This window comes from Schistocerca gregaria, chromosome 2 (assembly GCF_023897955.1).
Source record: "Schistocerca gregaria isolate iqSchGreg1 chromosome 2, iqSchGreg1.2, whole genome shotgun sequence".
Lineage (NCBI taxonomy): Eukaryota > Metazoa > Arthropoda > Insecta > Orthoptera > Acrididae > Schistocerca > Schistocerca gregaria.
In genome coordinates, this window is record NC_064921.1 from 7,020,692 (window position 1) to 7,045,231 (window position 24,540).

Below are 24,540 nucleotides of genomic sequence, written 5' to 3' on the forward strand. Positions count from 1 at the left end.
CTTCTTTAAATTTGGTAGGTGAAATTAGATTATTAAATAGAATTATATCTTGATCTTCTTTTAGATTCTTTGCTTTGATTTTTTTATCTTTTTTTAGAGCTGTTTATACTTTGTATATATATTCTTATTCTCAGCATGGGAATTATTATTCTGGTGTTTATACTTGTTCTCTTGGTTATTTTCGTGAATATCATCTTTTACTTTTACATTGATTGCCTTTAAATATTCTCTGTTTAAAGGGTGAATATTTCTTTGTTTAGTTTGCTTAAGTATTTTAATTAAAAATATTGTTTTGTGGAATCAACGATATGAAGTTTTTCATCTTAGGCCGTGAATTTATTTTCTATTTGTTCTTTGAGTTTTTTTTCTTTGTTTATTTCGAGAACTATAATTTTTATTTTAGGTATTTATTATTTAATAATTGATTATAGAGTTTTTGTTGAGTGAGAGCTTTTCAATTTAAATGGTTCTATAGTTGTTATAACTTTAATTTTGGATTGAATATCTCTTATTTTTATATCTTTTGTTATATATATTTCTTCTTTGGTTATTTATTATAGAGAGGATTATATATCTGGTGAAAAGAATATAAATCGTTTTATTATTATTGTTTTAATATTTATTCTTTCTATAGGTTTTTTAATTATTAGTCCTAATTTAATTAGAATTTTATTAGGTTGAGATGGTTTAGGTTTAGTTTCTTATTGTTTAGTTATTTATTATCAAAATGTAAAATCTTATAGTGCTGGTATATTAACTGCACTTTCTAATCGTATTGGTGATGTTGCTATTTTAATTTCTATTGCATGAATGTTAAATTTTGGTGGTTGAAATTATATTTATTATTATGATTTTATTTCTAATTCTTTTGAAATAAAGCTCATTACTATATTAATTGTTTTAGCAGCTATAACTAAGAGAGCTCAGATTCCTTTCTCTTCATGACTTCCTGCTGCTATAGCAGCTCCTACTCCTGTTTCTGCTTTAGTTCATTCTTCTACTCTTGTTACTGCTGGTGTTTATTTATTAATTCGTTTTAGACCAATATTGGATACTTATAATTGTGGTTGATTTTTACTTTTAATTGGTTGTATAACTATATTTATGGCTGGATTGGGCGCTAATTTTGAGTTTGATTTAAAGAAGATTATTGCTCTTTCTACTTTTAGACAACTTGGTTTAATAATAAGAATTTTGGCTATAGGTTATCCAAAGCTTGCATTTTTTCATTTATTGGCTCATGCTTTATTTAAGGCATTATTATTTATATGTGCAGGTTCAATAATTCATAATTTGAAGGATTCTCAGGATGTTCGTTTTATAGGATCAATTGTTAATTTCATACCTTTAACTTCAGTTTGTTTTAATGTTTCTAGTTTATCTTTGTGTGGAATACCTTTTTTAGCGGCATTTTATTCAAAGGATTTAATTCTTGAGATGGTTTGTTTAAGATGAATTAATTGTTTATTTTTTTTCTTTATTTTTTTTCTACTGGTTTAACTGCTTCTTATTCTTTTCGTTTGTTTTATTATTCAATATCTGGTGATAATAATTTTTATTCTAGATTTTCTTTTGATGATAAGGGTTATTATATTTCATTTGGAATAATTGGTCTATTGTTTGTTGCTGTTTTTGGTGGTAGTCTTTTATCTTGATTAATTTTTCCTATTCCTCATGTGATTGCTTTACCTTATTATTTAAAGTTTTTAACTATTACAGTTGTTATTTTAGGTGCTTATTTAGGTTATCTTATTTCTAATTTTGATTTTTCTCATAATTTATTTTCTTTAAGTATACTTTCTTTTGTTAGATTTGCTGGTTCTATATGATTTATGCCTTTTCTTTCAACTAAGTTTATTAGATATATTCCTTTAAAAATAGGTTATTATTCATCTAAGTCATTTGATTATGGTTGAGGTGAATTACTTGGTGGTCAAGGTTTATATAGATTATTTATTTATTTAATTGGTTATATTCAAGGTTGATATGATTCTAATTTCAAGATTTATCTTTTAACTTTTATTTTTTGAATATTTATTTTGGTAATATTGTTTTTCGTTTACTTAAATAGCTTATAATTAGAGCGTGACACTGAAGATGTTAAGGAAGTATTTTTACTTTTAAGTATTTATAAATATAGATATATTATTTTTACAGTGAAAATGTAATGTTTTATTTAAACTATATAAATTTTAGAAATGTTAACGGAGTTTAACCACTAATATAAAAAGTTAGCAGCTTTCATTTTGGCTTTACATTTCCTTAATTGGAACTATTATAGTTCAATTATATTATTAACAGTAATACGCCTCTTTTTGGCTTCAATTAATAAGAATAAGGGTAGTACATACCAATCTTCCAGGTCGAAACTGACTGCAATATTTCGCTTCTTATTCTATTTAAGGTTGATTGATAATATCAATACTCTTTGAATGCAACCCAAATGTTATATTTAACTACAACCCTTTATTCTGCTCATTGTAATGCTCCTTGGTTTCATTCATGGTATAGTCCTCCTAATAGAACTAGAATAAAAAATATTGTTGATACTGTTCAGATTATAATGTCTGAAGTTTCAAAAATAATTACAATTGGTAGAATTAGTGCAATTTCTACATCAAAAATTAAAAAGATTACTGCGATTAGGAAGAATCGTATTGAGAATGGTATTCGTGCTGATCTTTTTGGATCAAACCCACATTCAAATGGTGATCTTTTTTCTCGATCATTAATTAATTTTTTTGATAGTGTTGTTGCCAGGATTATAACAATTATTGGAATAATAAATCTAATGAAAACTCTTGTTGATAGAATTAGAATTGTTTTTCTTGATTTATATCAAGCTTTCTGATTGGAAGTCAAATGTACTATTTATACTAGAAAAACAATTATCTACCTCATCAATAATAGAGATAAATAAGAATAATCATACTACGTCTACGAAGTGTCAGTATCATGCTGCTGCTTCAAATCCAAAGTGATGTCTTGGTGAAAATTGATTTTTTGAGTGTCGAAGTAGACATGTTGATAAAAAGATTGTTCCAATAATTACGTGTAAACCATGGAATCCTGTTGCAACAAAGAATGTTGATCCATAAACTGCATCTGCAATGGTAAAAGGTGCTTCTCAATATTCATATGCTTGAAGTATTGTAAAGTATAGTCCTAATAACACTGTGAAGAATAATCCTTGTAGTGCTTGAGTATGATTAGATTCCATTAAACTATGATGTGCTCATGTTACTGTTACTCCTGATGCTAAAAGAATAGCTGTATTAAGTAATGGAATTTGTATAGGGTTAAAGGGTTGAATTCCTATTGGAGGTCATAGTATTCCTAGTTCAATTGTTGGTGCTAATCTTCTTCTAAAGAATGCTCAAAAAAAAGAAACGAAAAATAATACCTCTGATGCAATAAATAAAATTATTCCTCATCGTAATCCAATTGATACAAATCCTGTATGTAATCCTTGATATGTTCCTTCTCGTACTACATCTCGTCATCATTGAATTATAGTTAGTAGGGTAATTCCAAATCCAATTATGAATAAGTTAATATTAAATAGGTGGAATCATTTTGCTAGTCCTGATACTAGGACTATTGCTCCAATTGCTCCTGTTAATGGTCAAGGTCTATAGTCTACTAAGTGGAATGGGTGGTTTGAGTGAGTTGTTAACATAGGTTTAATATACTTCTCTAGAATATAGAGTTCTTAGAATTGAGAAAACATAGGCTTGAATTATTGCTACTGCTGATTCTAGAATTAATAGAAGTATTTGTCCAATAATTAGTAATGAGATTAAGTTTATTGCTATAGATGGTCCTGTGTTTCCTAATAAGGTTAATAATAAGTGTCCTGCAATTATATTTGCTGCCAACCGTACTGCTAATGTACCTGGTCGAATAACATTACTAATTGTTTCAATTAGTACTATAAATGATATTAATGCAGGCGGTGTACCTTGTGGTACAAGGTGTGTAAATATATGATTAGTATGGTTAATTCATCCAAATAATATAAATCTTAGCCATATAGGTAGGGCAATTGCAAATGTTAATGCTAAATGTCTTGTTCTAGTAAAAATATAAGGGAATAATCCTATGAAATTGTTAAATAATATTATAATAAAAATTGAGATGAAAATGAATGTTGTTCCATTAAATGATTTTGGTCCAAGAAGTGTTTTAAATTCATTATGTAAGGTTAAATTTAGAGCTTAAATCTACTGCACTAATCTGCCATATTAGAATCTAGAGATTAATGGTAATTCTGAGTAACTATGTTCTGCAGGAGGGTTATTTTGTAGTCATTCTGTTGATCTTCTTATGTTAGCTCTAAATATAATTGCTCGGTTTGTAATCATTCTTTCTCATATAATTACAATGAATATAATGATTCCTACAATAGAAATTGTAGACCCAATTCTTGATACTACGTTTCATGATGTATATGCGTCTGGGTAGTCAGAGTATCGTCGAGGTATTCCTGCTAATCCTAGGAAGTGTTGAGGAAAGAATGTTAAATTTACTCCAATGAATATAATTGTAAATTGGATTTTTAATCATGTATTATTTATAGTTAATCCTGTAAATAGTGGATATCATTGAATGACACCTCCTATAATTGCAAATACTGCTCCTATAGATAATACATAATGAAAGTGGGCTACTACATAATATGTATCATGTAATACAATATCAAGTGATGAATTTGCTAATACTAATCCTGTTAATCCACCAATTGTAAATAGGAAAATAAATCCTAGAGCTCATAATAATGGTGGATTGAACTTGAATTTAGTTCCATATAATGTAGCTAATCATCTAAATACCTTAATTCCTGTAGGTACAGCAATAATTATTGTTGCTGATGTAAAATATGCTCGTGTGTCAACATCCATTCCTACTGTAAATATATGATGTGCTCATACAATAAATCCTATTAGTCCAATTGATAGTATAGCATAAATTATACCTAATGTTCCAAATGATTCAATTTTTCCTCTTTCTTGACATACAATATGTGAAATAATTCCAAACCCCGGTAGAATTAAAATATAAACTTCTGGGTGTCCAAAGAATCAAAATAGATGTTGATATAGAATTGGGTCACCCCCTCCTGCAGGGTCAAAGAATGATGTATTTAAATTCCGATCTGTTAATAATATAGTAATAGCTCCTGCTAAAACTGGAAGTGAAAGAAGGAGAAGTAATGCTGTAATAGCTACAGATCATACAAATAAAGGTGTTTGATCTAAAGTTATACTTTCTGATCGTATATTAATTGCTGTTGTAATGAAATTCACTGCACCAAGAATAGATGATACACCTGCTAAGTGCAGTGAAAAAATAGCTAGATCTACAGATGCACCCCCGTGTGCAATAGCTCCTGCTAGAGGAGGGTAAACTGTTCATCCTGTACCAGCACCATTATCTACTATAGAAGATGTAAGAAGAAGGGTTAGTGAAGGTGGTAGTAATCAAAAACTTATATTATTTATTCGTGGAAATGCTATATCTGGTGCACCAATTATTAGAGGAACAAGTCAATTACCAAATCCACCAATTATAATAGGTATTACTATAAAGAAAATTATTACGAATGCGTGAGCTGTAATAATAACATTATAAATCTAATCATCCCCAATTAGAGATCCGGGTTGGCCAAGTTCAGCACGAATAAGTATTCTTATTGATGTTCCTACTATTCCTGCTCAGGCTCCAAATATGAAGTATAAAGTACCAATGTCCTTATGGTTTGTTGAGAATAATCATTTTTGCGGTAAGATGGCTGAATTTTAGGTGGTAGACTGTAAATCTACTTATGAGATGTTTTCTCTCTTATCATATTTAGGTCTTATATTCAATTATGATTCTAGACTGCAATTCTAGAGGTGTAAAATTTTACTAAGGCCTAAAAGATTATTCTTTTAATTATAACTTTGAAGGTTATTAGTTTGATTAACTTAAGTCCTTAGTATAATGAAATTAAGGTTGATTTTGAAATCAATCCTATTGTTGAAATTATTACTGTTATAGGAAGAATGATTCTTGATTTTTGGGACTTTATCTTTATAGATCACGAATTTTCTGTGTATGATATAATTAGAGCTGAGAATCTAATACGTATATAGTAGTAGAGTGTAATTGTAGTAAATACAACTATAATAGTTATAATAGTTGTTATATTGTTTTCTATTAATGATTGTATTACAATTCATTTTGGTAAGAATCCAAGGAATGGTGGTAGTCCACCTAAAGATAAGAATATTATGAATTTAATTTCGGTTTTTATATTTCTGGCTGAATAAATTTGATTTATGAAAAATAAATTTATTTGCTTAAATAATAAAACTATAATTAATCTTAATAGTGAGTAAATAATGAAGTATAGTTCTCAGATGTTTTCTCTGACTGTTAATGATCTAATTATTCAACCTAGATGTCTGATTGATGAATATGCTAAAAGTTGTCGTAAGGATGTTTGATTTAAACCTCCTATTGCCCCAATAATAATTCTTAAGGTAATAATTGTTCAAATAAAAGTTCTTAATTGAATACAATAAGATAAGACCATTATTGGGGCGATTTTTTGTCATGTTATTATTGTTAAACAATTATTTCATCTTGATGCTCCTATAACTTCTGGAAATCAGAAATGGAAAGGTGCAGCTCCAATCTTTAATAATAGTCTAGATCTAATTATTATTGATGGGATAAATTCTGTTTCCCATCCCATGGGATATTTTATTTGAATCAGCAAAATTGAAAATAATAATATTGTCGATGCTATTGCTTGGACAATAAAATATTTAATTGATGATTCATTTATTATTATATTTTTATTTCTTGTTAGGAGCGGAATAAATGAAAGTAAGTTGATCTCAAGTCCTATTCAAACCCCAAATCAGGAATTTGATGAAATGGACAGGATCGTTCCTATCATTAATGTTGATAGGAAGAGAAGTTTTGTAGAGTTGTTGGTCATTAAAAAGGAGAGGATTGATACCTCTATAAATGGGGTATGAACCCATTAGCTTGTTTAGCTTACCTTTTTACATTAAGGTGTATGATGCACGTTAGTTTTTGATACTAAAGGAGGTAGTTTAATTCTATCTTATGTAATTTTAATGAAGGTAATTTTATTTACTTTATTTACCCTATCAAGGTAACCCTTTAATCAGGCACTTCATTTATTTAATATATAAATCGAAAGTTTTTTTTGAAATTCTTTTATGTATTATTTTGTTTAATTAGGATTAATTTATCCTGCTCATTTTATTTTTTTTATATATATATATAATAAATAATTTATATTAATATATTACATTTAATTGAAATTAAAGTATTATAAGTTCATCTTACCATTATCAATTGATTATTTTAATGCAATTATTTACCTAGAATTATAGCTACTTATGTTTTTAGCTTAAAATAGGTTATTATAATATAATATATATAATAATATGTAATTTAATATTTACTATTATTATAATTGGATATAATAAATAAAATTATTAATTTAAATATAAAATATTATAATTAATATAAATAATTATATTAATTATAATAATATAATTATGTAAATTATCTATAATTAGATTATTTAACTAATATATATGAAAGTTAACTTAATATAAAAAAAGAATTCATATTAATAACATATTATATTAAATTACATAATTGTATAAAATATATTTATTATATTATTTAATCTTTCTTTATTCATTAGTGAAAAGAAAGATTAAATAAGAAAGAATATAATACCATTATTGCTATACATGTTCCATATTAATCTTTAATTATATATAATAGAGAAGTTGTTGTGGTCATACATAGGGGCGTTTCTTTTTTTTTTGTTAATGTTTGTGGTTTTTTTCTTTTTTTTTCTTTAAATATTTGAATCTTTTATTTTTTCCTGAATTAATAGATTTAAAATTTTCTTATTTTTTATTTTTAAAAGTTTTATTCTTGCTTGTTTATTCACTTTTTCTTTGTATTATATGTAAGTTTTGTTAGACTAAATGTTCTTTTTGCAGTAATTTGATTTAATTATCAAGTGATTTTGGATTTAGCAATTGATTTAGTATCGGCATAATTCGTGCCAGCAGCCGCGGTTATACGATTGATACAAGTGAATATTATTGGTTAAAACAGTTGTTTATATTATTAGGGTTGAAATATAAATTTGTAAGGTGAAATGTTAAAATTTATTTGTGGCCCTTTTTATGAATCTGAAATTTAAATAATAAACTATGATTAGATACCCTATTATTTTAAATGTTAATTATATTTACCAGGGTACTATTAGTTAAGGTCTTTAAACCCAAAGAATTTGGCGGTATCTCATTCCATTCAGAGGAACCTACCCCATGATTGATAATACACGATTTACTCTACTTAATTTATTTGTTTGTATATCTCCGTTATCAGAGAATCTTTTTAGAGTTATAATTCTCAAGATTTATAATTATAAAATATTTCAGGTCAAGGTGCAGCTTATAGTTAAGAGGAGGTGGGTTACAATAGATTTTTGTTTATAACGGATTTGATAGTGAAATACTGTTAATGAAGGTGGATTTGATAGTAATTTAATTTATTTAATTTAACTGATATTGGCTCTGAGATGTGTACACATCGCCCGTCGCTCTCATTATTGATTATTCTATTTTATTTTAAAGTAGCTTCAATTTAGATGAGATAAGTCGTAACATAGTAGATGTACTGGAAAGTGTATCTAGGAAGAGTTTCAAGATATAACTTATTAGTAAAGTGTTTCATTTACACTGAAAATTTTTCTGTGCAAATCAGGATATCTTGATTATTTATTTTATTATATTTATTTTTTGTTTATTTAATTATTTAATATAAATAATTTTATTGTATTTTTGTCTTAGTATATTTTATAGAATTGATTTTTTAAATTATAGTTTATTGGTGATGTAAGTGTTTTATGAAATATTATTTTAAATTTTTTTAAGTAGATTTTATTTATTGTACCATTTGTATCAGGGTTTATCAAAATTTTAGTATTTATTTTACTTGTCTCGATTTGGGTTGATTTATAAATAATTTATAGTTAATGTATCATAATTATTATTAAATTATTTATAGAAATGAGATGTTAATCGTATCCAAAGATATCTAGTTTCTTAAGAAAAAATTTAATTTTTCAAATTTATTTGTTTTTATTTAATTTTTTAAGTAAAAATATTAACTTATTTATTCTTTAAGGGATAAGCTTTGAAGTTAATAACCTATAATTTATTTTATAGAAATATAATAGTAAGCTTTAAACCAGCTATCTTTAAGATTACGTTTTAGTTCATTATTTTTTATTTTGATTTTATAAATATTTTAGGTTTTTTATTAAGATTATTAATTTAATTTTAAAATTTTTGTAATAATGATAGAATTAGTATATTTATTTGTATGAAATTTTTACCTTGTGAACTTATTATAAGGAACTAGGCAAAATTGATTTCCGCCTGTTTATCAAAAACATGTCCTCTTGTTTATATTTTGAGGTCTGGCCTGCTCACTGAGCGTATTTTTAAAGAGCCGCGGTATTTTGACCGTGCAAAGGTAGCATAATCATTAGTCTCTTAATTAGTGGCTGGAATGAATGGCTTGACGAGAAATCAACTGTCACTTAATAAATTTTTGAATTTAACTTTTGAGTCAAAAGGCTTAAATTCTTCTTTAGGACGAGAAGACCCTATAGAGCTTGACATTTTACTTTTATATAGTTTTTTGTTTGTCTTTCTATATTTAATGATGATGTTTTGTTGGGGTGACATGAAGAATAGATAAACTCTTCATTATTATATCATTTATTTATGTTTGTTATTTTGATCCATAATTTATGATCATAAGATTAAGTTACCTTAGGGATAACAGCGTAATTGTTTTTGAGAGCTCATATCGACAAAGCAGATTGCGACCTCGATGTTGGATTAAGAAAAATTTTGGGTGCAGGAGCCCAATGATTAGGTCTGTTCGACCTTTAAATTCTTACATGATCTGAGTTCAGACCGGCGTGAGCCAGGTCGGTTTCTATCCTAAGATTGTTAATCCATATTAGTACGAAAGGACCATATGGTTAAAATATTTTTTGTTATATTGATTAATATTAATTTATTTACTATTTTGACAGATTAATGTGTTGAATTTAGAATTCATTTATGTAGATTTTTTCTACAAATAGTATTGATACTTTATGATTTATTTATATTTATTTTGAATTTTCTTTTATTGGTTATTTGTGTTTTAATTAGTGTTGCCTTTTTAACTTTATTAGAGCGTAAGGTTTTAGGTTATATTCAGATTCGAAAGGGTCCAAATAAGGTAGGTTTTGTTGGAATTCCTCAGCCATTTAGAGATGCTATTAAGTTAATTTGTAAGGAGCAGCCAATTCCTATTATATCTAATTACCTACTTTATTATTTTTCCCCTGTTTTTAATTTAATGATTTCTTTAGCCGTTTGAGTAATTTTTCCTTATTTAACTTATATGTGTTCTTTTTCTTATGGATTTTTATTTTTTTTATGTTGTACTAGATTAGGTGTTTATACTGTTATAATTGCTGGTTCTCTTCTAATTCAAATTATTCATTATTAGGTTCTCTTCGTTCTGTTGCTCAAACAATTTCTTATGAAGTTAGTTTAGCTTTAATTTTATTGTCTTTAATTATTTTAATTGGTAGTTTTAATATGTTTGATTTTATAAACTATCAGCTTTATTGTTGATTTATTATTATTTCTTTTCCTTTAGCTTTAGCTTGTTTTGCTTCTTGCTTAGCTGAAACTAATCGTACTCCTTTTGATTTTGCTGAAGGGGAATCTGAGTTAGTTTCAGGATTTAATATTGAGTATGGTGCGGGTGGTTTTACTTTAATTTTTTTAGCTGAAAATACTAGAATTGTCTTCATAAGAATGTTATTGGCTTTAATTTTTTTGGGCGGTGATTTTTATTCTTTTATATTTTTTATTAAGCTTGCTATTATATCTTTTGGTTTTATTTGGGTTCGTGGAACATTACCACGGTTCCGTTATGATAAATTAATGTACTTAGCTTGAAAAAGTTTTTTACCTTTATCTTTGAATTTTTTTATTTTCTTTGTTGGTTTAAAGATTTTATTTATCTCATTTGGTTAGTGAAATTTTTTGAGAAAAGTTAATAGAAGAGTTAAACTTCTAATTTTATGTTTTCAAAACATATGCTTTTCCTAAGCTAATTAACTTTATTCCTTAATTAATTTATCTCATGTGTTTGCGACATGGACATTAATTAAGAAATATGTGAAGTAAATAATTGTTAAGATTTGACCTGTTATAATATAAGGTTCTTCAACAGGTCGTTTACCAATTCACGTTAGTAAGCATACAACAACTACTATAATTCAGAATAAAATTTGATTAATAGGGTAAAATTGAATGCCTCAGAATGGTGTTTTATTATAAAATGGTAAAATTATTAAGATTCTAATTGATAAAAATAATGCAATAACACCTCCTAACTTATTAGGGATAGATCGTAGAATTGCATATGCAAATAGGAAATATCATTCTGGTTGAATGTGAACTGGTGTTACTAATGGGTTGGCAGGTACAAAGTTATCTGGATCTCCTAATAGGTAAGGATTAATTAAACATAGTATAATTAATAATGATGTCATTATTACAAATGTAATAGAATCCTTAAAGGTAAAGTATGGATGGAATGGAATTTTTTGCTGATAATAAATTAGTAATTACTGTTGCACCTCAAAAAGATATTTGGCCTCAGGGTAAGACATATCCTATAAATGCAGTTGCTATAACTAAAAATAAAATCACTGTACCAATTATTCAGGTATGTATATATATATAAGATCCATAGTAAATTCCACGTCCTACATGTAAGTAAATACAAATAAAAAATATAGATGCTCCATTTGCGTGTAAGGTTCGGATAATTCAACCATTATTTACGTCTCGGCAGATGTGTACTACACTACTGAATGCTATTTCAATATTTGATGTATAATGTATAGCTATAAATAGTCCAGTTACGATTTGAATTACCAAACATAACCCTAATAGGGATCCAAAATTTCATCAAAATGAAATATTTGTTGGGGCAGGTAAGTCAATTAAAGAGTTATTAATAATTTTAATTAAAGGATGTCTTAATCGTAAGGGTTTATTCATTAGTAATTATCTTATTTTACGAATAGGTCCCTGATTAATATTGGTGATTTTAACAACTGCTAGTAGTGCTAAAAATAAATAAATTATTATTATTATTGTAATAATGAATGTTGGTCTATTATATAATTTTTCTAAAGATATTGTTATTTCTTGATAATTGATTGAATTATCAATATTTATAGTTTCGGTGTTTTTGAAAAAGTCTATAAATATAGATATATCTAGAATAATTAATATTAATATGATAAATACTCACATTATTAATGTAATAATTATAGTGATTGATTTAGGCTGAAATATTTCGTTTGATGCAATTCTTGTAATGTAAATAAATAATACTAGTATACCACCAAGAAATGTTAAAAATAAAATATATGATAATCAATATCTTTCTATTATTGTTCCTGTTATTAATCCAACTAGGAAGGTTTGAAGGATAATAAAAAGCATTATTGATATTGGGTGTCTTAATTTAATAAAATTAATATTTATTACATTTGATAATGATATAATTATTATTTTGATCATTTCAGGGGTTAGTTTATTTAAAATACCGGTTTTGGGGACCGATGATGGAAGCTTTTCCACCTCTGAAGTTTTAAAAGTGGGGGCTGGACTTATTTCCGGTTTACAAGACCGGCGTTTTTTTTAAACTATTAAAACTAATGTTTATATTCTCTATTTTTACTTCTTTATTGATTTATTTTGCTGGTGTTTATGTTTTTTCTTCTAAACGTAAACATTTATTAATGGTTCTTTTGAGATTAGAATATATTGTTCTTTCTTTATTTATGTTAGTTATTGTTTTCTTATTGAGTTTGATTATGATTATTTTTTTCCTGTTATTTTTTTAGTTTTTTCTGTTTGTGAGGGTGCTTTAGGTCTTTCTATTTTAGTTTCAATAATTCGTTCTCATGGTAATGATTTTTTTAATTCTTTTGGTTTATCTTTATGTTAAAGTATTTATTTATAACTATTTTTTGATCCCTCTTTGTTTATTAAATAATTGTTGATGGTTGGTTCATTCTTTAATGTTTCTGTCGGGTTTTGTTTTTATAATTTGTGTTTATTCATATGCTGATTTGAATATAATTAGATATTATTTTGGTATTGATTATTTTTCTTTTAGTTTAATTTTACTTAGTTTTTGGATTTGTTCTTTAATAATCACTGCTAGAGGTTCAGTTTATTTAAGTTCATATCATTCTAATTTTTTTGTTTTTATGGTTTTGATTTTAATAATTATGCTTTATTGTTCATTTGCTAGATTAAGTCTTCTTTCTTTTTATATTTTTTTTGAGGCTAGATTAGTTCCTACTTTACTTTTAATTTTGGGTTGGGGTTATCAACCTGAGCGTTTGCAGGCTGGTGTTTATTTAATTTTTTATACTTTGGTTGCTAGATTACCTTTATTATTAGTTTTATTTAAGGTTTATGATTTTTCTAATACTTTATATTTTCCTTTATTGGTTGATTTTGGTTCTTATTATTTTATGTTTTATGTATTTATAATTTTGGCTTTTTTAGTTAAGATACCTATGTTTTTGGTTCATTTATGACTTCCTAAGGCTCATGTAGAGGCCCCTATTTCAGGTAGAATAATTCTTGCTGGTGTTTTATTAAAGTTAGGTGGTTATGGTATTTTTCGTGTTATAAAGGTTATTTCTTATTTGGGTTTAAAGTTTAATTATTTTTGATTGTCTTTAGGTTTATCTGGGGGTGTTATTGTAAGATTTATTTGTTTTCGTCAGGTTGATTTAAAGTCTTTAATTGCATATTCTTCTGTTGCTCATATAAGAATGGTTATTGGTGGATTGATGACTATGAATTGATGAGGTTGTGTAGGTTCTCTTTCTCTAATGGTTGGTCATGGTTTATGTTCTTCTGGTTTATTTTGTTTATCTAATATTATTTATGAACGTTTAGGTAGACGAAGATTATTAATTAACAAGGGTATAATTAATTTGATGCCAAAATGGCTTTATGTTGATTTCTTTTAAGATCATCAAATATGGCTGCTCCTCCTTATTTAAATTTGGTAGGTGAAATTAGATTATTAAATAGAATTATATCTTGATCTTCTTTTAGATTCTTTGCTTTGATTTTTTTATCTTTTTTTAGAGCTGTTTATACTTTGTATATATATTCTTATTCTCAGCATGGGAATTATTATTCTGGTGTTTATACTTGTTCTCTTGGTTATTTTCGTGAATATCATCTTTTACTTTTACATTGATTGCCTTTAAATATTCTCTGTTTAAAGGATGAATATTTCTTTGTTTAGTTTGCTTAAGTATTTTAATTAAAAATATTGTTTTGTGGAATCAATGATATGAAGTTTTTCATCTTAGGCCGTGAATTTATTTTCTATTTGTTCTTTGAGTTTTTTTTCTTTGTTTATTTCGAGAACTATAATTTTTATTTTAGGTATTTATTATTTAATAATTGATTATAGAGTTTTTGTTGAGTGAAAGCTTTTCAATTTAAATGGTTCTATAGTTGTTATAACTTTAATTTTGGATTGAATATCTCTTATTTTTATATCTTTTGTTATATATATTTCTTCTTTGGTTATTTATTATAGAGAGGATTATATATCTGGTGAAAAGAATATAAATCGTTTTATTATTATTGTTTTAATATTTATTCTTTCTATAGGTTTTTTAATTATTAGTCCTAATTTAATTAGAATTTTATTAGGTTGAGATGGTTTAGGTTTAGTTTCTTATTGTTTAGTTATTTATTATCAAAATGTAAAATCTTATAGTGCTGGTATATTAACTGCACTTTCTAATCGTATTGGTGATGTTGCTATTTTAATTTCTATTGCATGAATGTTAAATTTTGGTGGTTGAAATTATATTTATTATTATGATTTTATTTCTAATTCTTTTGAAATAAAGCTCATTACTATATTAATTGTTTTAGCAGCTATAACTAAGAGAGCTCTGATTCCTTTCTATTCATGACTTCCTGCTGCTATAGCAGCTCCTACTCCTGTTTCTGCTTTAGTTCATTCTTCTACTCTTGTTACTGCTGGTGTTTATTTATTAATTCGTTTTAGACCAATATTGGATACTTATAATTGTGGTTGATTTTTACTTTTAATTGGTTGTATAACTATATTTATGGCTGGATTGGGCGCTAATTTTGAGTTTGATTTAAAGAAGATTATTGCTCTTTCTACTTTAAGACAACTTGGTTTAATAATAAGAATTTTGGCTATAGGTTATCCAAAGCTTGCATTTTTTCATTTTTTGGCTCATGCTTTATTTAAGGCATTATTATTTATATGTGCAGGTTCAATAATTCATAATTTGAAGGATTCTCAGGATATTCGTTTTATAGGATCAATTGTTAATTTCATACCTTTAACTTCAGTTTGTTTTAATGTTTCTAGTTTATCTTTGTGTGGAATACCTTTTTTAGCGGGATTTTATTCAAAGGATTTAATTCTTGAGATGGTTTGTTTAAGATGAATTAATTGTTTAATTTTTTTTCTTTATTTTTTTTCTACTGGTTTAACTGCTTCTTATTCTTTTCGTTTGTTTTATTATTCAATATCTGGTGATAATAATTTTTATTCTAGATTTTCTTTTGATGATAAGGGTTATTATATTTCATTTGGAATAATTGGTCTATTGTTTGTTGCTGTTTTTGGTGGTAGTCTTTTATCTTGATTAATTTTTCCTATTCCTCATGTGATTGCTTTACCTTATTATTTAAAGTTTTTAACTATTACAGTTGTTATTTTAGGTGCTTATTTAGGTTATCTTATTTCTAATTTTGATTTTTCTCATAATTTATTTTCTTTAAGTATACTTTCTTTTGTTAGATTTGCTGGTTCTATATGATTTATACCTTTTCTTTCAACTAAGTTTATTAGATATATTCCTTTAAAAATAGGTTATTATTCATCTAAGTCATTTGATTATGGTTGAGGTGAATTACTTGGTGGTCAAGGTTTATATAGATTATTTATTTATTTAATTGGTTATATTCAAGGTTGATATGATTCTAATTTCAAGATTTATCTTTTAACTTTTATTTTTTGAATATTTATTTTGGTAATATTGTTTTTCGTTTACTTAAATAGCTTATAATTAGAGCGTGACACTGAAGATGTTAAGGAAGTATTTTTACTTTTAAGTATTTATAAATATAGATATATTATTTTTACAGTGAAAATGTAATGTTTTATTTAAACTATATAAATTTTAGAAATGTTAACGGAGTTTAACCGCTAATATAAAAAGTTAGCAGCTTTCATATTGGCTTTACATTTCCTTAATTGGAACTATTATAGTTCAATTATATTATTAACAGTAATACGCCTCTTTTTGGCTTCAATTAATAAGAATAAGGGTAGTACATACCAATCTTCCAGGTCGAAACTGACTGCAATATTTCGCTTCTTATTCTATTTAAGGTTGATTGATAATATCAATACTTTTTGAATGCAACCCAAATGTTATATTTAACTACAACCCTTTATTCTGCTCATTGTAATGCTCCTTGGTTTCATTCATGGTATAGTCCTCCTAATAGAACTAGAATAAAAAATATTGTTGATACTGTTCAGATTATAATGTCTGAAGTTTTAACAATATTTACAATTGGTAGAATTAGTGCAATTTCTACATCAAAAATTAAAAAGATTACTGCGATTAGGAAGAATCGTATTGAGAATGGTATTCGTGCTGATCTTTTTGGATCAAACCCACATTCAAATGGTGATCTTTTTTCTCGATCATTAATTAATTTTTTTGATAGTGTTGTTGCCAGGATTATAACAATTATTGGAATAATAAATCTAATGAAAACTCTTGTTGATAGAATTAGAATTGTTTTTCTTGATTTATATCAAGCTTTCTGATTGGAAGTCAAATGTACTATTTATACTAGAAAAACAATTATCTACCTCATCAATAAATAGAGATATATAAGAATAATCATACTACGTCTATGAAGTGTCAGTATCATGCTGCTGCTTCAAATCCAAAGTGATGTCTTGGTGAAAATTGATTTATTGAGTGTCGAAGTAGACATGTTGATAAAAAGATTGTTCCAATAATTACGTGTAAACCATGGAATCCTGTTGCAACAAAGAATGTTGATCCATAAACTGCATCTGCAATGGTAAAAGGTGCTTCTCAATATTCATATGCTTGAAGTATTGTAAAGTATAGTCCTAATAACACTGTGAAGAATAATCCTTGTAGTGCTTGAGTATGATTAGATTCCATTAAACTATGATGTGCTCATGTTACTGTTACTCCTGATGCTAAAAGAATAGCTGTATTAAGTAATGGAATTTGTATAGGGTTAAAGGGTTGAATTCCTATTGGAGGTCATAGTATTCCTAGTTCAATTGTTGGTGCTAATCTTCTTCTAAAGAATGCTCAAAAAAAAGAAACGAAAAATAATACCTCTGATGCAATAAATAAAATTATTCCTCATCGTAATCCAATTGATACAAATCCTGTATGTAATCCTTGATATGTTCCTTCTCGTACTACATCTCATCATCATTGAATTATAGTTAGTAGGGTAATTCCAAATCCAATTATGAATAAGTTAATATTAAATAGGTGGAATCATTTTGCTAGTCCTGATACTAGGACTATTGCTCCAATTGCTCCTGTTAATGGTCAAGGTCTATAGTCTACTAAGTGGAATGGGTGGTTTGAGTGAGTTGTTAACATAGGTTTAATATACTTCTCTAGAATATAGAGTTCTTAGAATTGAGAAAACATAGGCTTGAATTATTGCTACTGCTGATTCTAGAATTAATAGAAGTATTTGTCCAATAATTAGTAATGAGATTAAGTTTATTGCTATAGATGGTCCTGTGTTTCCTAATAAGGTTAATAATAAGTGTCCTGCAATTATATTTGCTGCCAACCGTACTGCTAATGTACCTGGTCGAATAACATTACTAATTGTTTCAATTAGTACTATAAATGATATTAATGCAGGCGGTGTACCTTGTGGTACAAGGTGTGTAAATATATGATTAGTATGGTTAATTCATCCAAATAATATAAATCTTAGCCATATAGGTAGGGCAATTGCAACTGTTAATGCTAAATGTCTTGTTCTAGTAAAAATATAAGGGAATAATCCTATAAAATTGTTAAATAATATTATAATAAAAATTGAGATGAAAATGAATGTTGTTCCATTAAATGATTTTGGTCCAAGAAGTGTTTTAAATTCATTATGTAAGGTTAAATTTAGTTTATTTCAGATAATGTTAATTTGTGATGGTGTAAGTCAAAATAGTGATGGGATTAATAATAGTCCTAGAAATGTTCTAGTTCAATTTAATGATAAATTAAAGATGTTAGTTGATGGGTCAAATGTTGAGAATAGATTTGTTATCATTTTCAATTTAAGTTTTTTATTTCAATTGTTCCTTTTTCTGCTCTTTTAATAAGGTTAGGTTTAAATGAGAAGAAGTTTATTTGATTAAACAAGATTAATGTAGCTGAAAATATAATGAATAGTGAGAATCATATAAGAGGGGATATTTGAGGGATTTGGATATAATTTCCCCATCAGAAGTAGTCGTTAATTTACTATTATTTGGTTTAAGAGACCATTACTTACTTTCAGTCATCTGATGAATTTCAAGGTGTACTAATTTCTTTAGTTACTTTAGATTGACACTCTAATGTTATTTATTTTAACTAACTCTTTAAATTATCTTAGATAATCACTTAATAAATAAATTTACTGAAGTTCTTTCAATTACAATTGGTATAAATCTGTGGTTTGCTCCACAGACTTCTGAGCATTGTCCAAAGAATAATCCAGGTCGATTTATTGTGAATGTTCCTTGATTTAACCGACCTGGCGTTGCATCAATTTTAACCCCTAATGCAGGAACTGCTCATGAGTGTAGAACATCTGATGCTCTTGTTAATACTCGTACTTCTGTATTTATTGGTAGGATTGTTCGGTTATCTACATCTAGTAGTCGGAATCCATCATTTTCTAGGTCTTGTTCTGGTGTTATATAAGTGTCAAATTCTACGTCTATGAAGTCTGAATATTCATATCTTCAATATCATTGTCGTCCAATGGTTTTAATTGTAATTATTGCATCTACTGAATCATCAAGTAAATATAATAGTCGTAATGATGGAAGGGCAATAAAAATTAATGTAATTGCTGGTAAAGCTGTTCAGATTGTTTCAATTAAATGTCCATGAAGTATATTACGGTTAGTATTGGCAATAAATAATATATAACTTAGGGCATAACCTACAATTACTGTAATTAATAATAATACGACCATAGTATGATCATGAAAGAATGATAATTGCTCCATTAATGGTGAAGCTCCATCTTGAAGAGATAAATTTGATCATGTTGCCATTAATAAATATTTTCTAATAAAAGGTCAAACCTTTATTTGTAGAGCTTAAATCTACTGCACTAATCTGCCATATTAGAATCTAGAGATTAATGGTAATTCTGAGTAACTATGTTCTGCAGGAGGGTTATTTTGTAGTCATTCTGTTGATCTTCTTATGTTAGCTCTAAATATAATTGCTCGGTTTGTAATCATTCTTTCTCATATAATTACAAAGAATATAATGATTCCTACAATAGAAATTGTAGACCCAATTCTTGATACTACGTTTCATGATGTATATGCGTCTGGGTAGTCAGAGTATCGTCGAGGTATTCCTGCTAATCCTAGGAAGTGTTGAGGAAAGAATGTTAAATTTACTCCAATGAATATAATTGTAAATTGGATTTTTAATCATGTATTATTTATAGTTAATCCTGTAAATAGTGGATATCATTGAATGACACCTCCTATAATTGCAAATACTGCTCCTATAGATAATACATAATGAAAGTGGGCTACTACATAATATGTATCATGTAATACAATATCAAGTGATGAATTTGCTAATACTAATCCTGTTAATCCACCAATTGTAAATAGGAAAATAAATCCTAGAGCTCATAATAATGGTGGATTGAACTTGAATTTAGTTCCATATAATGTAGCTAATCATCTAAATACCTTAATTCCTGTAGGTACAGCAATAATTATTGTTGCTGATGTAAAATATGCTCGTGTGTCAACATCCATTCCTACTGTAAATATATGATGTACTCATACAATAAATCCTATTAGTCCAATTGATAGTATAGCATAAATTATACCTAATGTTCCAAATGATTCAATTTTTCCTCTTTCTTGACATACAATATGTGAAATAATTCCGAACCCCGGTAGAATTAAAATATAAACTTCTGGGTGTCCAAAGAATCAAAATAGATGTTGATATAGAATTGGGTCACCCCCTCCTGCAGGGTCAAAGAATGATGTATTTAAATTTCGATCTGTTAATAATATAGTAATAGCTCCTGCTAAAACTGGAAGTGAAAGAAGGAGAAGTAATGCTGTAATAGCTACAGATCATACAAATAAAGGTGTTTGATCTAAAGTTATACTTTCTGATCGTATATTAATTGCTGTTGTAATGAAATTCACTGCACCAAGAATAGATGATACACCTGCTAAGTGCAGTGAAAAAATAGCTAGAGGGTCAAAGAATGATGTATTTAAATTTCGATCTGTTAATAATATAGTAATAGCTCCTGCTAAAACTGGAAGTGAAAGAGGGAGAAGTAATGCTGTAATAGCTACAGATCATACAAATAAAGGTGTTTGATCTAAAGTTATACTTTCTGATCGTATATTAATTGCTGTTGTAATGGAATTCACTGCACCAAGAATAGATGATACACCTGCTAAGTGCAGTGAAAAAATAGCTAGATCTACAGATGCACCCCCATGTGCAATAGCTCCTGCTAGAGGAGGGTAAACTGTTCATCCTGTACCAGCACCATTATCTACTATAGAAGATGTAAGAAGAAGGGTTAGTGAAGGTGGTAGTAATCAAAAACTTATTTTATTTATTCGTGGAAATGCTATATCTGGTGCACCAATTATTAGTGGAACAAGTCAATTACCAAATCCACCAATTATAATAGGTATTACTATAAAGAAAATTATTACGAATGTGTGAGCTGTAATAATAACATTATAAATCTGGTCATCCCCAATTAGAGATCTGGGTTGGCCAAGTTCAGCACGAATAAGTATTCTTATTGATGTTCCTACTATTCCTGCTCATGCTCCAAATATGAAGTATAAAGTACCAATGTCCTTATGGTTTGTTGAGAATAATCATTTTTGCGGTCAGATGGCTGAATTTTAGGTGGTAGACTGTAAATCTACTTATGAGATGTTTTCTCTCTTATCATATTTAGGTCTTATATTCAATTATGATTCTAGACTGCAATTCTAGAGGTGTAAAATTTTACTAAGGCCTAAAAGATTATTCTTTTAATTATAACTTTGAAGGTTATTAGTTTGATTAACTTAAGTCCTTAGTATAATGAAATTAAGGTTGATGTTGAAATCAATCCTATTGTTGAAATTATTACTGTTATAGGAAGAATGATTCTTGATTTTTGGGACTTTATCTTTATAGATCACGAATTTTCTGTGTATGATATAATTAGAGCTGAGAATCTAATACGTATATAGTAGTAGAGTGTAATTGTAGTTAATACAACTATAATAGTTATAATAGTTGTTATATTGTTTTCTATTAATGATTGTATTACAATTCATTTTGGTAAGAATCCAAGGAATGGTGGTAGTCCATCTAAAGATAATAAAGATAAGAATATTATGAATTTAATTTCGGTTTTTATATTTCTGGCTGAATAAATTTGATTTATGAAAAATAAATTTATTTGCTTAAATAATAAAACTATAATTAATCTTAATAGTGAGTAAATAATGAAGTATAGTTCTCAGATGTTTTCTCTGACTGTTAATGATCTAATTATTCAACCTAGTTGTCTGATTGATGAATATGCTAAAAGTTGTCGTAAGGATGTTTGATTTAAACCTCCTATTGCCCCAATAATAATTCTTAAGATAATAATTGTTCAAATAAAAGTTCTTAATTGAATACAATAAGATAAGACCATTATTGGGGCGATTTTTTGTCATGTTATTAATGTTAAACAATTATTTCATCTTCATGCTCCTATAACTTCTGGAAATCAGAAATGGAAAGGTGCAGCTCCAATCTTTAATAATAGTCTAGATCTAATTATTATTGATGGGATAAATTCTGTTTCCCATCCCATGGGATATTTTATTTGAATCAGCAAAATTGAAAATAATAATATTGTCGATGCTATTGCTTGGACAATAAAATATTTAATTGATGATTCATTTATTATTATATTTTTATTTCTTGTTAGGAGCGGAATAAATGAAAGTAAGTTGATCTCAAGTCCTATTCAAACCCCAAATCAGGAATTTGATGAAATGGACAGGATCGTTCCTATCATTAATGTTGATAGGAAGAGAAGTTTTGTAGAGTTGTTGGTCATTAAAAAGGAGAGGATTGATACCTCTATAAATGGGGTATGAACCCATTAGCTTGTTTAGCTTACCTTTTTACATTAAGGTGTATGATGCACGTTAGTTTTTGATACTAAAGGAGGTAGTTTAATTCTATCTTATGTAATTTTAATGAAGGTAATTTTATTTACTTTATTTACCCTATCAAGGTAACCCTTTAATCAGGCACTTCATTTGTTTAATATATAAATCGAAAGTTTTTTTTTGAAATTCTTTTATGTATTATTTTGTTTAATTAGGATTTATTTATCCTATCATTTTATTTTTTTTATATATATATATAATAAATAATTTATATTAATATATTACATTTAATTGAAATTAAAGTATTATAAGTTCATCTTACCATTATCAATTGATTATTTTAATGCAATTATTTACGTAGGATTATAGCTACTTATGTTTTTAGCTTAAAATAGGTTATTATAATATAATATATATAATAATATGTAATTTAATATTTAATATTATTATAATTGGATATAATAAATAAAATTATTAATTTAAATATAAAATATTATAATTAATATAAATAATTATATTAATTATAATAATATAATTATGTAAATTATCTATAATTAGATTATTTAACTAATATATATGTAAGTTAACTTAATATAAAAAAAGAATTCATATTAATAACATATTATATTAAATTACATAATTGTATAAAATATATTTATTATATTATTTAATCTTTCTTTATTTATTAGTGAAAAGAAAGATTAAATAAGAAAGAATATAATACATTTATTGCTATACATGTTCCATATTAATCTTTAATTATATATAATAGAGAAGTTGTTGTGGTCATACATAGGGGCGTTTCTTTTTTTTTGTTAATGTTTGTGGTTTTTTTCTTTTTTTTTCTTTAAATATTTGAATCTTTTATTTTTTCCTGAATTAATAGATTTAAAATTTTCTTATTTTTTATTTTTAAAATTTTTATTCTTGCTTGTTTATTCACTTTTTCTTTGTATTATATGTAAGTTTTGTTAGACTAAATGTTCTTTTTGCAGTAATTTGATTTAATTATCAAGTGATTTTGGATTTAGCAATTGATTTAGTATCGGCATAATTCGTGCCAGCAGCCGCGGTTATACGATTGATACAAGTGAATATTATTGGTTAAAACAGTTGTTTATATTATTAGGGTTGAAATATAAATTTGTAAGGTGAAATGTTAAAATTTATTTGTGGCCCTTTTTATGAATCTGTGAAATTTAAATAATAAACTAGGATTAGATACCCTATTATTTTAAATGTTAATTATATTTACCAGGGTACTATTAGTTAAGGTCTTTAAACCCAAAGAATTTGGCGGTATCTCATTCCATTCAGAGGAACCTACCCCATGATTGATAATACACGATTAACTCTACTTAATTTATTTGTTTGTATATCTCCGTTATCAGAGAATCTTTTTAGAGTTATAATTCTCAAGATTTATAATTATAAAATATTTCAGGTCAAGGTGCAGCTTATAGTTAAGAGGAGGTGGGTTACAATAGATTTTTGTTTATAACGGATTTGATAGTGAAATACTGTTAATGAAGGTGGATTTGATAGTAATTTAATTTATTTAATTTAACTGATATTGGCTCTGAGATATGTACACATCGCCCGTCACTCTCATTATTGATTATTCTATTTTATTTTAAAGTAGCTTCAATTTAGATGAGATAAGTCGTAACATAGTAGATGTACTGGAAAGTGTATCTAGGAAGAGTTTCAAGATATAACTTATTAGTGAAGTGTTTCATTTACACAGAAAATTTTTCTGTGCAAATCAGGATATCTTGATTATTTATTTTATTATATTTATTTTTTGTTTATTTAATTATTTAATATAAATAATTTTATTGTATTTTTGTC

At 26.7% G+C, this 24,540-nt stretch overlaps 1 protein-coding gene and 2 long non-coding RNA genes across 4 annotated transcripts in view; 2 read left to right on the top strand and 1 right to left on the bottom strand.

Moving 5' to 3' along the window:
• The window catches only part of LOC126336228 (uncharacterized), a 30,719-nt gene extending 9,964 nt beyond the window's left edge, over positions 1-20,755 (bottom strand). Inside the window, exon 1 of one of the 2 annotated variants that reach the window (XR_007564926.1) lies at positions 20,467-20,755. This is a non-coding gene — a long non-coding RNA (uncharacterized LOC126336228). Of the gene's footprint in view, positions 1-5,063; positions 5,350-20,466 lie in introns of those variants that run through there. The other variant, XR_007564925.1, reaches the window with a different exon arrangement.
• LOC126336230 (uncharacterized) overlaps positions 1-24,540 on the top strand; it is a 35,831-nt gene that overhangs the window by 6,517 nt on the left and 4,774 nt on the right. The window lies entirely within an intron of this gene.
• On the top strand, positions 583-16,278 carry LOC126336223 (NADH-ubiquinone oxidoreductase chain 5-like). Its single transcript, XM_049999722.1, has 2 exons — positions 583-1,276; positions 15,492-16,278. Exons 1-2 carry the CDS (start codon positions 1,105-1,107, stop codon positions 15,668-15,670), a joined length of 351 nt encoding a protein of 116 aa, XP_049855679.1. The 5' UTR covers positions 583-1,104; the 3' UTR covers positions 15,671-16,278.